This window comes from Grus americana, chromosome 3 (assembly GCF_028858705.1).
Source record: "Grus americana isolate bGruAme1 chromosome 3, bGruAme1.mat, whole genome shotgun sequence".
Classification (NCBI taxonomy): domain Eukaryota; kingdom Metazoa; phylum Chordata; class Aves; order Gruiformes; family Gruidae; genus Grus; species Grus americana.
In genome coordinates this window covers 74,995,745-75,009,012 of record NC_072854.1, presented here as the reverse complement: position 1 = coordinate 75,009,012, position 13,268 = coordinate 74,995,745, and the positions used below count along the sequence as shown (strand labels likewise).

The 13,268-nt window shown below is 40.7% G+C and overlaps 1 protein-coding gene across 14 annotated transcripts in view; it reads left to right on the top strand.

Annotated features, from left to right (window-relative positions):
- The window catches only part of AGPAT4 (1-acylglycerol-3-phosphate O-acyltransferase 4), an 80,537-nt gene that overhangs the window by 46,925 nt on the left and 20,344 nt on the right, over window positions 1-13,268 (top strand). For 13 of the 14 annotated variants that reach the window (XM_054821490.1, XM_054821502.1, XM_054821496.1 and 10 more), the window contains 2 exons: window positions 6,587-6,748; window positions 8,910-9,063. In XM_054821490.1, coding sequence (XP_054677465.1) covers window positions 6,587-6,748; window positions 8,910-9,063 — 316 coding nt within the window. The remainder of the gene's footprint in view (window positions 1-6,586; window positions 6,749-8,909; window positions 9,064-13,268) is intronic. The other variant, XR_008576514.1, reaches the window with a different exon arrangement.

Genomic DNA, 13,268 nt, shown 5'->3' with positions numbered 1-13,268 from the left:
GCAGCGCAATTAATAATGTAAGAACCGTTATGCTGAGGGCTGGTGTTTGGGAAAAGGGGTAACAAGTAAAAGGCAAGTGTCCAGAGAGATTTCTAAGTGGTGTCCCAGCCTCCAACATTTTGTGGCTCAGGGACTTTGTGAGCCAGTGGGATTTTATATTTAACGCAGTTCGATTTTATACTTCATAAAGTTTCTATGCAAACTTCAGGTATCTACCAACATCTTACTAAGGTGACCTTGTGTCCGCTGCTGCTGAAAAGGAAATCTTACACATGCCATCCTACCTCCTGCATCTGTTCTGGTACTTCCCTGCCCTGTTTTGGCATGTATCAGACACCCCTTCTCTCTCTCCTGCTTTAACTAATCTAATGAAGAAAGGGGAGATGACTGGGGAGAGGGAAGAGGGAGAAGGTGAAGCCAACTTAGGGCCGAAGGAGTTGGGACTGATCGTGCTTGGCTGCAGCAGGCAGACAGAATGGCTTTGTTGTGACATCCAGCTGTACCCTGCAGCCCTGGCAGACAACAGCAGTGCTCTTGAGTGTCACAAGCACGTGTCCAGACTCAGTATTTTAAAGCTTGAACTTCTATTAAATGAAGCCGTTAAATGCTGTAATTTTTTGCTTGGATTTGCTCACTTAGAAACAAAATTAAACTTCCTTAAACCTGTCTTGCCCCTTCTGGCCCCAAAAGAAAGAGTCTTTCCCTTTTCCTCTTTGTTTTTAATTATGATATGAAAACTGCCCCTCCTGGTCTTAGTTGCAACATTCAGTCTGTGCATTGCTCTGCTCCTTCTTTCGTCTCTCTTCTCCTGTACTGGCTTTCTCCTTTTTCCTTATAGCCAAATTGCCATAGTCCCAACAGGTTTATAATGCTCTGTCAATGTGGTTTTGTTTTTATCAATGTGGTTTTAGGGTTTTTTGCTGATTGGGGGGGGTGCGGGGGAGAGGAGGGGTGGAGTGGGAGTGGCATAGTCTCTTGCTTGTTAGGTTTGTGAACTTGAGTCCTCTTCTAATGATTCAGTACTTGTGCTTGGATGGCACGAGGTTCCCTGCTTTCATGAAGGTTTTTAAATGGCTGTGGAAAAAAATGTAGCAAAAAGATCCAAAGAAAGCGCTAAGAAGTTGAGAAGAGTGTGTGCGTGGAGGAGGGGGAAAAAAAAAAAAGAAAATTCTAACATTTATTTTACTTTAATTTTTTTCTTTAATACGATATTTTTGGAGCACCCATTGAAAATGCTAGGAGGCACTGGGTTGACAGTGCTCGATGAGAGCCAGGGATGTATTCATTTATAGTGGAGGAGAAAACCACATGAAGAAGTAATTCTGTGCTTGTTTTTACTCTTGCAAGTTATCGTAGCCACTGAGATTGTCTTACTAGCTGCAGGTGGACTCTATGCAGCTGAAGTTACTGATGTGTAATTGTTTGCAGCACCAAACCGTAGAAGGTTTTTTAGTTGTTGTTGGCAATTAGAAAAAGGCAGCAAACTTCACAAAAACTAGAAGTTAACAGGGATTTCAGGCAAACCTGTGTTCAGCCCAAACTATTAATCAGTTACATCTGTATTCCGCTTGTGGTTTTTTGTGAAGGGATCTTCCTGTTTTGTTTTCAGTCCTTGACACCTGTCAGGGACATATGCCCACCTCCTTGTGCTACCAGACCTCAGGGATGTGTGCAGGAGGGAGGGAATATAGGGGTGCTTGATGCCAAGTCAGCATTGTGCTGCCGTAGGCAGCATGGACATCCACAGGGACGGCTGAGTCCTGACTCCTCCTGACACAGAGGTGGCTACAACAAGCTGTGAGGGAAGGAGGAGCTGTGCTGCTAATGGCTTTCTGTAGAGTTGGAAACAGCATAGCCCCAACAGGATGAGCTTTGTGCACACCAGTGTTTCCTAATAAAAGGCAGGGCTGTTGTTATGATCCTGAGCCAGGGTGACTGTGGTGGCTGTGTTGTGGATGCTCTGCTTTTCCACCCCATGCCAGTGCAATGGCTGATGAGATGCCAACTCCAGTGTCTGTGTGTTGCTCAGTTGTGTAAATAGAAACGTGGTGTTGGTGAGAGGTCTCTGCACGCTGCTGTGCCCTTCTCTCTGCCTGTGGCATTCCAGTCCTAGGACTTACTTTCTTAGTGATGGACAGCCTAGCTACTGTATCAGCATTTAAACGCATTAGTAGCATTTAGTTTCTGCAAGGTGTCTGCTAAGCATCCCTTTGAAAGCAGACCCACTGGACACCAGAACTTGAAATCAGGACACAGGCATGTTCGAAGGAGGGAAGTGTTATTCAGGACTTACACCAAAAGCACATTAGTATGTTCTGTGCCAGGATTCACTGTACTCTTCTGCTTAGTTGCTTGATCTGACCAAGCAGTGATAAAATAGCTTTTTTAGTAATTTTAGTAACCTTTTTTTCTGAGAGGAAGACATTTATATTAGTAAAAATTGCCTGCACTTTAAAGCTAAACCTGCTGGTTTATCTGTTCATCTTCTGGTGTCTTCAGTTTCAAATTATTAATGCTGATGGTCTTTCTACCTTGGCAAAACATAAACATTATTCTGAGTGGCTCATTATATTGGCATCAAAATATGTGCATTTCCAAAAGAGGCCATAGTTGTTTATTCCTTGGCTGGTAGACGAGGCAGAAAACAATTATGAAAAATTAGTTGTTAATGATCTTGCTTTAAGTTTCTCATAAAAAATTGCCAAGCACATGTAGTAATTTTTAACCCTAACTATCTGTTCCATATGCCAGGAAACCCAAATTTTATTTAAAAGTTGTTTATGTTGAAGCTTGCTCTTGGGTAAAACTGAGCATGGCCTTAAATATAGGTGTGAGAGGAGAGTTTTGTGAAGTTATTGTATGGGACTGATAGGTGTGTGAACATGGTAGTCCATTTGTATGTTTTTATATATTAATAGAAGTTATGTAATTGTTCATGTAATGCAGCCAAAACTACATTATTATTTGTATTTAACACAGCATCTTAGCATATACTTGGGCATAGATCCTCTAAAATATTGCTGTGTTACCTTTCCAACATGGAAAAGTTTTATTCAATATGAAGCATTAGAAATCAGGACCCTAACTAAATTTCTGGAACCATAACTTTGAGGAACTAAAGAAATATATCTTTCCACTTTAATGTCCCAGAGACTATAATATGAAGGAGTGCTATATTTAAAAAATAGAGCAAACAGAATCATCAAAAGTATGTCAATGCTGAAGGTAGCCCGGAGAGCAAATAACTTACAAGGCAAATTGCTGCTGCTAATGATTTGCGCCTACAATGAATTTGTTTTGAAACTGTGGAACAAATTTTGTTAGACATCCTCAGCTTACAGGTTGATTTCATGCTGTAACTGAGGCTGGACATATAAATCAAGGTTTTCTTTCTGTGACAGCATAGCTGTGCAAACACATCTAAAGTAAGCTTGTAAAAATAATTTTTTTGTGTGATAATGCAGTCATTCACAAAACAAGGACTTTGTGGGTGTATCCATCTGAAAATATTTGGCCAAAAGAAATTAACCTGGATTAAAATGCTATTACTGTAGACAAGTTGTCACCATCCAGCGATAATTTCATTAAACATCTGTTGGAATTACACAGTTCTGAGTACTGAAGATATTTGACTGCCTTCAAGAAGGCAGCTTACATGGAATAAATCAGCACTTTTAAATTACATTTATTCTTCTGAAGAAGCTGAATTTGAAGGTTAGAGGTGACTCTCACATATTTACCAAGGCACTTTGGTGAAGGAAAAGTTAGTGGCTTAAGTCAGCTAGAACTGCATTTTTCCCCTCAGATATTTACACAGGAGGTCTGCATGGGTAGATGACTGAAACAGAATGGATTGTAGCTCTAGTTATTGTAAGAGAGATGGTAGTGTCTGAGGGGATGCCTCATGTATTCCTCCCACGCGAGAGCAGTCTTGCCAGTATAACGCACTGATGAGTTCCCTTTCTCTAATTAGTTCTGTGTCGTTAGCCTTCCTTCTACTTCTAGGATAGATGGGGTGTACAAAATAGCGTAAGGTGATTTAGTTTCTTTTTATGTGCATCTAAGGAGTCATACATTCACGTGTCTAAAAGAACGCTTTTAAATTTTAAAAATGTGTTGACACAGAAAATAAATAAGAGTGTGCCCTGGGGAAGAATTCAAACATCTATTCTGCTTTTGTGGTTATACCTGTGCTCCATGACACCTTAGCTCACAACATCTTTTCTTTGTTTCACTGGGAAAAAAACAATGGTGGGAACTTCTGTCCTGCCCCTTGTTTAGCTCATGTGCTTTTTAAAATATGCAAAACATCAGAAAATAGCTATGGTGATACAGTTACTTTAGCTTGATTTTTGGATTAGAATTCCTGTGTTTTAAAGTCTGGAAGGGAGGACTATTAGATTGTCTTTTCTGACTCTCTGCTCTGGAGGCCTTGTACATCCTATGCAGAGCACACTTACAGTTATGGTAGGTCTTATGATACTGAACACTTACTGTAAATAAACTTCAAGAGCATGGTTTTTATTCTATTTTTTGGGTGTGACACTGTTGCTGTTTGCCTCATTGTGCAGTGGTTTGTGCTAGGCTGCAGCTGACAGCTGCCCTGGTTGTGGCTGAGGTGGGCTGTAGTTCCTTAAGATTGTAGCCCTCCCTGTTTAGCTAGAAACAGTTTGCATCTCTTGGGGTTTCTTGAGGCAAAGCCTTGGCTCAGCTATCTTCCTCAGGCATGTACGGGAGAGACAATGGAAGAGCGTATGAAGTGATCTGTGTGCTTTGAGTGGAAGCTATACTGTGTATGGCCTACAACAGGAAATGCTCTTTGGAGGCTTTTAAAGATACGTGCTAGAACTATTTACATTTATGTTGGAAATAAGAAAATTACTTGTATTAAGAGTAACTGAGAAAAGGAAAAACAGTAGTATGGAAAAAAAAACTGAGAGCTAAGGAAAGTGGTGGGAGGAGAGCCTGTTTCTCTATGGTCAGTTTGGAGAGCTGGAAGAGGAGGCTGGGCTCAGCATTGCTGCTGCCACGCAGTAGGGACTGATGTCCAACATGGCTTAAAAAATGAAATGGCAAAAAGTGTGCTGAATCCTATGGCTGCTCCTTGTGGGAGAGCTGGGTTTGGAGTCCAGATTGGGACCCATCACTGAAATTCTCAAATGATCAAGAAGGAGCACTTTATTACACAGTGTTAAATCATTTGACAGAGATGGTTCCTGCATTCTTAGAAACGGAATTGTCTCATGTCATCTTCAGCTCTGCTTCTGTCTGACAGCGGCTAGTGAAGCTATGTGATGTGCACTTGCCTTCCAGTCTTATGAGCTTTTAGCTAGCTTAATTATTTAAGGTGTATTTTCCTTCTCAAGGAAGGAGAGCAGATGAAAGAAATTAGCTGAGATAAAGAATTAGGTCAAGTCTCTTCCCCTAGTAACCAAATGAACAACAGTGATCAAGAAATAGAAGCAAATAATTTCTATTGCTGGTAATTTCTACCAGTAAATAATTCCTACTAGTCAAATGTGATGTCCTGGAACTCATCTGCAGAGCACTTTGATGGGATATCTTATAATGATATCATGGATAGAAACTGGACTGTAATTGCTCCATCTGTCCTCTAAGAAAATGTTGCTGTTTTCAGGAAATGCTGAACCAACAGTTTCTTTACACACATGCGCACACACACACACTCGTGTGCTATTTTATTCATTAAATAACAAAGTGAAATGTAAGACAGCTCACCGGGGCGTGCTGGCTTGGAAGACAGGAAAGGAGCAAGTGAAATCAGTTCTCCTGCCCAAAGGGATGTCAGAGATGATCATGGCGTTAAGCTCTGGAGCAGGATTTGAGATTTTAAACTTGGTGAATGCTTGATAAACCATAGACTCCTTCTGGAGGGTCTGGACAAATCATTTCCGTGCCTGACACACCTGTAAGACAGGAACAGTACTTTTCTTTTTTTACTCCAGAAGCACGCTTTGAAGAGAAATTCACTAGTATAAGTATCTCTGCCCTTCCATAAACAAACCTAAACACAAATGAAGTATTTTTATTGCTGTTCTTGTTTCCAGTGTTGTTTAAGGTTTCTTCCATTGGTAAACCATGTGTATGCATCAATATATTGTTGTGTAGCAACAGCTCTGTGACTCCTCATTCAGAATAGGTTGGGTTTTTTGTCATGGTGAGATGTCTCAGCTTTGGGGAGAAGTATAGCTGCAAGATGCCTTAAAGGAACTTGAGTTGCCACTGCCCAGGGTCTGCTTGAATTAAGAATTTCATTTTATGTGGTTTGGGTCTTTTGTATGGATTCCTCAGTGTTTGAAGGAAGTGTTTTGGATTTCAGGGTTTGAGTAGGATACTCAGACACAGACACACACATACATATTTAATTCTGGAAGTCTTCTTTCATGCAAATATCTGAGATTAGATTTGACTGTTCTGTCATATTTATTTTGCTTTCACAGTGGTAGCAAATCTGGAACTGGTCAATATGAATCAATATATTGGTGTCTGACCGTGCATGTGTCATACCCACAGAGAACTTTAAGTGGTGTAACTGTGTTTTACTTGCTTTGACTCTGTCTTGCAGAGTTCCAAAGTGCTTGCAAAGAAGGAGCTCTCCTACATGCCTATCATTGGCTGGATGTGGTATTTCCTAGAGATAGTCTTCTGCAAGCGTAAGTGGGAGGAAGATCGGAAAACAGTCATGCAGAAGTTGCTGAATCTCCGGGACTACCCTGAAAACTTTTGGGTGAGTGATGACTAACAAGTGGAGTGCAAAGTGCTGTAGTGCTTGGGAGGGATGAAGGGCATAGACAATATATGATAGTTGCCGTGTTCCTCTCGAGGACTTTGATTCACGAGCTTTCTCGCAGTATCAGGAGAGTATTCTCTGAGAATTGAATTCTCTCTTGTACAGTCTGTCTTGTCTTGGAGCCCTACAGATGTCATTGCAAAAATACCTTCTCTGTGATCCATTCAGTAGACTTTGTGGTCCTCTAAATGCAGGAGCTGGAGGGGTAGAGGGAGGGGTTCATGGCGGTGTAACAGATGCATGTGACGATGTTGTATTGAAACACATTAGCTGTGTTCTTTACCTAAGCTCCCCTCTCACCTTAGATTGCCTGGTTCATAGTAGTATTTTTTCCGCCCGTTTTCCTGTGATTCTGCCATTCCTGTGAAGATGCTAGGTCAGACATGGCCCAGTAGAAATGGAAGCCACAGATAAGTACCTGGTCAGAGAAGTGGCCCCTGGGGCCATCGGCTGTGTTACAGGGAGAGGATTGGTGTCACCTTTCAGTAACAGGAAAGTGTTACTTTTTGCATCACCATCATTTTTTACTATTGAGCCTGCCTGGCATTTCTTAGTTTTGAAATGAAAAGCCTTTGAATTTTTTCTCTTCTCAGTAATCAGAAAAATCTTAGTTCTCATGAGCTGGTGATGGCAAGAGAGGAATTGTTAAGGAAATGGTACCTTAAGGAGCCTCAGTGGGGCCTACAGAAACTATTGCTTAAGAACTGGTTTCCTAGAGAAGATATAGATGCTGTATCTCTCATTCTCTGAAACAATTTTTTTTTTTAATTGTCATTGATTTAAATGAGCGCTAAACAATCAAAACTAAGCTCTGTGTTTGAATAATGATTAAATGACTTCCATGCAGGAGGCTGTCTAACAAGGGACAGTTCTTCATTTCTAGTTCTAATCTCTCGCAGGGATTTGCCCTTGCTCTATGACTCTTCAAAGGTGTTGTATGTACACCTAGGCAGTTCAGCACTAACTGGTGAGCACGAACTGCCACCATCCTTTATATACTGTTGTAGAGGGATTACTAAAAGGGAGCTCTGCCTGTAGTAGGAGAGATACAGTTGTTGATGTCCAGCTGGGGTTATTGCAGTGTGGAGTTTTAATTTGCCTTTGTATGGTGACATAATGTAAAAAGGCACAGCAATAGCACCTTGGAAGGTAGAAAGACAGAGCATTCATTCTATGTGGGCTAGAAGGATTTTCTCATCAGTTTCTGTATGTTTCATCTAGCTGTTTAACATTATGCATGTGATACATGAGTAAAAGTGCTCTTAGATCTGAAGCTGGCTGCTTGGCTAGTTTTCTTCAGTCTCTGTTGGCTAAATCTTTGCTGTGGGTTATGAGGGCTTGACTTGTGCAATTTGGCGATGTTCTCTGATGTGTTAGTTTGCATTCAGGCTTGGCAGAAAGCAGATGAGCAAGTGGTAAATCTCCAAAGATGTGTCTGCTCTGCCCTGCCTGCCAGTGGCAAAATTGTAATCGTTCATGTCTGAGCACTTCCACTGTATAGTTCATAAGAGGATGAAGCTTTCAGTTGTCCTGCATCTACTGCCTTACACCTGTTACCAGCTCAGTCATTGGCATCAAAGTTACTGTCTGTGGTTGTCAGTGATCCTCATGCCATAGTGAAAGCACGTGGGTTGGAGTGAGCGGAAGCAAGCTGGGCACTGAAGCATTACCTAGAAATGTGTTTGGTTTAGACACTTAACAAGTTTTCGATACCGTGACACTCGAACACCTCACCATCAGTGAGAGATTTGCAACAGGAGGTATGTTTTGAGTGTTTTCCAACATCTCTTTAGAGATAAAGTGACTCATTTAGAGAAATCAAGTCATTCTGATAGCAAGTAGCAGAGCAGATGTTAAAGCCTAAAGGCTAGAGTTCAAACCAGAGCATGGCAAGTTGGATGGCTGGGGGCAATTGAGAGGGCTTGGCTTTTTTTTTTAGCTTCATGGCAATTAAATTACCTAAATGTGTATGTGGCTACACCTGTCCCTGCTAGCAGTGTTCATTTGGGCTGTGTTGGTGGGAATTAGAGAGGCCTCTGGTCAGACAGATGTTGAAGACCTGAGCTGCTGTCTAACTATAGTTCTCTCCTGGTTTTAGTTCCTGATTCATTGCGAGGGCACAAGGTTCACAGAACAGAAGCACCAGATTAGCATGCAAGTGGCCGAAGCCAAAGGCCTGCCCAAGCTCAAGTATCACCTACTGCCACGAACGAAAGGATTTGCTGTCACCGTGCAGTGTTTGAGAAATGTAGGTAAGGAAAGTCACAAGGATCAATGCTAAATGGTTATTTCATCTAAGTACTGTCACTTTGCCATGCACTTCTTTTCCCTGTAGGATGTCTCCTAGCAGAAAAGTCCTGGGATTCTTTCTGACTTTTTTTTCCACTAGCCTGTGAAAATTAAAGATTAGGTTTTACTAACAAAGTCCTGGGGCAACTTGGTTATTTTTTTATTTTTTTGTTTTGATTTCTGTTACTGTGAGTCTGTATCAGGGGATCTCAAGTTGCATGTTTCATACCTATTGCCAAAGGATAATATTTCTTAGCATTTATTAAGCAATCCTATTCTAAATGAAGGAGACACATCACTAGTGAATCTGAGGCAGCGTGTCTTAAATTTTTTTCTTGTCGTAAATATCTGCTTCAAATCATAGAATCATAGAATGGTTTGGGTTGGAAAGGACCTTAAAGATCATCTAGTTCCAACCCCCCTGCCTTGGGCAGGGAAATTAATACCATTTAAAGCAGAATATTTTTTGATTTAAAAATTTCTGTATAGATGTACTCTTTAGAGTTTCTTTGTGGAGCTGGGGGAGTGGACCGTCACTGAAGATACATGTAGGTGAAACTTACAAATTATTTCTGCATTACAGAGGACTAGTAAGTTTTCTTTGTTAATACTGTTCTGAACACCACCCCCCCCCCATTATTTCAGGTCATTTGTATTTGCCAACTTTTAAAGTGACATCAGTAAGAATATGGCACACATGCCTTTGAAGTGATTTTCTTTGCCTAATACAACCCATCAAGGTTTTCTGCTGTGTACTTCGTGGGCAAAGGAAAGACAGCACTAAGTAGCTATAGTGCTACAGTATCTTTGTGGATTGGTAGATTGGTGTTCCGTTAGAAGGCTGATATGTAAGAAAGACAAAGTGGTTAGTGGTGTAGAAGAAAATGTTCTAGCTTGACTGAAGTTAATGTCAAAACTTCTTCTGTCTTTGAAGACATGTTTTCATGTGGCATATCTGGGATAGCTGCTGTAAAAAAAGCTTTGCAGTCAGCTGTCTTGTTATCTGTCATGTTTCTTCTACATATCCTCTTGCAAGTCAGGTAGATGATATCACTGTAGTAGCTTGTCAGGCATCCACAACGTCCCACCCCCAAAATGAATAGCATAGCTTGGCTCTTTTCTCATATGTGAAGAAGAGTTATGTGCTGCATCCAGCAACTCCCTTAACTTTCCTTCCCTTTTGAATAAGGGCGACTGTTTTGCTGAGGGCAGGGTAAGGTAGACTGGAGGGATTGAAGAAGAGCTGAATCAAAACTGTGACCTCCAGTGCCCTGAGCTGGGAATCAGGAACAGGTTATTTTGGTGGTGATTTTGTTTTTCATTACTCTGTATAGTAGATTTGTGGGAAGTACACAAAGATTTGTGGGAATCAGACAAGTAGCTGATTTGTGGGAAAATGTTTCAAAAGGAAACAATTTTAGGGAACCCAAGTGACATTTATAAAATGTTTGGGCATTCATGTGATACACTACAGTAACACCTCTTAGTATCCTAGATATTTGATATATCTTCAGAAAAAAGACTGAGATTGCTAGATTATTTATATACTTAGGGAAGTGTACATTGCTAGCTCAATCCAGAATCTGTGACTTGCTAGATCAAACAGGGTAAGGCTAATAAGAAGGTAATATTTCCCTGTGGGGGTTCAAGCAGGAGCACACAGAGTTATAACTTCTCAAAGATAGTTTTTGTTGAAACTGTATACCTTAAAACCCAGCCAAAAAACCCCAGAGGGAAACAGCTCGTGACCCTAGATTGGTGTTGCAATTTCTTCTGGGTATGTTGCTTTACTTGCCTTGTTGCTTTTTGCAATGGGAGGGAGATAATAAGAGTTACTGTCTGGGTTACTGTATGTTTCTCTCCTATAGAGACAAGGGGTACATGTGAAGAGCATTTGAAAGGCCTTTGTAAACAATATTTTATCTTTAGAGCTGCTTGTAACATTAATATGTACAGGTAACAAGGAAGTCCATAAATGTTTTTTGAATAGAGAACATGACAGAATTCTGTTTTGACAGTCCATAATCTAGAAATGTAAATTTTATCCAGAAATTATTCCTTTCTTGCATGAATACTGATAGGATTTGACCACTTACCTCTGTTAACCTGCACTGACATTTGTACCCACGTTATAAGCAGTAACATGTTATTGTAGGTGTCAATAGATGCGGAGGTTATATGCTGTAGTAATCTGGGCTTTTTTTTTTCTTTTGAATATTTACATTGGTAAACAGTACTATTTGACTTGTTCATTGTAAATCCCCCGAGTCTCACTGTTAAGCCCTGCCTTATAATGTGGCCCAGCGAGTGACTGTATCCCTCTATTAAAGCCTCAGATTACTTGTTCCAAACAGCATCAGTGTGACTGCCGAATTGCTGCTCCGTCTGCAGAAGGAGCAATGGCAACATGCAGATGTTCATAACTTCAGTTCAGTGACATCCGTAATGATCTACAAGAATGACTCTTGCAGGCTGACCTGTCTCTGTTGCGGCATGATTCACATGCATTTCAGTGGCCAAGTCTGCAGTACGGTATCCCTGCACGTCTCTGAAAGTGAGAAACTGGTGCTGAGCTGCCTGAGCCCATTTTGGGGCCTACCACTTAGGCTAATGCACTTTGTGCTCCTCCACAACGGGTGGTGGGCCTGGCTGGAGTGCCTTGCTAAGGAGATAGCTGCAGCATGACATAGCAGTGAAGGCAAGCCAATGTTTGGATCCAGTTCCAAGGTGGGTGTGACAGAGGCCAGTGTTTCCTTTTCCTCTATTCTTTGTTCTTCCTTTCTGACAAGGCTGTGATTCAACCTGTCTGAGACTGTTGTACTATAGGATGGATGGATGCTGGTTTCTGTGGCTGTAGAGGTAATTCACCCACACTACCAGTGGTCACCGGTTGGTCCTTTTTGAAATTGTATCAATGCTACCTGGTGCAGTAGTTGTCTGTTGGAAACAGGCGTTGGTGACATCAGTCTGGCAAGTCCATGTCTTTTGAAAATCTTAGCTTGAGGAGTTTATTTAATGTGCATACATGGGAAACTGCCTCCATACCAGTGGTGCCATGTCTGTCAGCATAAGCAGATATATTTGGATAAAAATGTCTTTCACACAAAATAACAAGTAAAGAACCTTCCCTCCTAACTAATTTATTTCGTAAGTGACAATGGAATTCTTTTCAGAGACTTACTTTCACAAATTCAGATTGCTGCACACAGTTGATTCTTAAAGGAGTGCTTTTAATGTTTTTTTCAAATTTGTTCTGATATTTTTATCGGTGGTCATCTCTACCAGTTTGGTAGTACAGACGCAGTCCCTAGGAACTTCATTTCTAGAAGCTGTTTGCTGTATTAATAACTTACTGTTAGGTTGCAGTTTGCTACCTGTACTGTTCATGGAAGCAAATGAAAATACAGATGTTTCTAAAACACTCATCCATTACTTACAGTAAAAATAAATGTCATAAATATTGCAAAAGATATATTTAACTGTTACTTTTATTGCCTGGCTGTATATCAGGCAGTTTCTTTCAGCTGTTTTTTAGTTAAGACTTGTATTTAAAAATGTGCCTCATGATGGATTGTAGATAACTCCAAGCTGTCAACCGTTTCCTCCAATTGTGCGTGCTGGGAACTACTGTCCATTTTTGACCCAGATGACCAGATGTTAAATAAAAGGATTGTGTCGAGGTGGCTGTCGTATCAGCAGTACAGTGAATCCCACCATCTCTTCCACTCCCTTTCCCAGTCTTCAGATAATTGTGTGCTAGTATGAAGCTGTATGTAGGCATACTCATTGCCTGTAGGTTGACTTGTCGGGTGATCATTCTGGCATAATCCACCATGCCCACAAAATGCTGCATAAAATTCAAGAGGACAGTTGAAGTAAGAAAAATCCTCTCTGGATATGCAATCTGAAGATTTCTTAGGCCAAAATTAAGAAATTAAATCTTAATTTCTTAAGTACATAGGTCTCTGTTAGAATGCTGTACAAGGAACCAAAAGTTAAAGATATAAAAAAAGCTGGGCAGAGGTTAGAAAGCAAACAAAAAAACTAGCCTTTTTTTTGGTCAGAAAATAGCAATTCAGCCGGGAAAAAATTGTTTTCAGTTATGAATTGTTCTGACCCTTTGAAAAGGCTTCCAAATATTGAATTGTGTTTGGTTTTTTAATGAAAA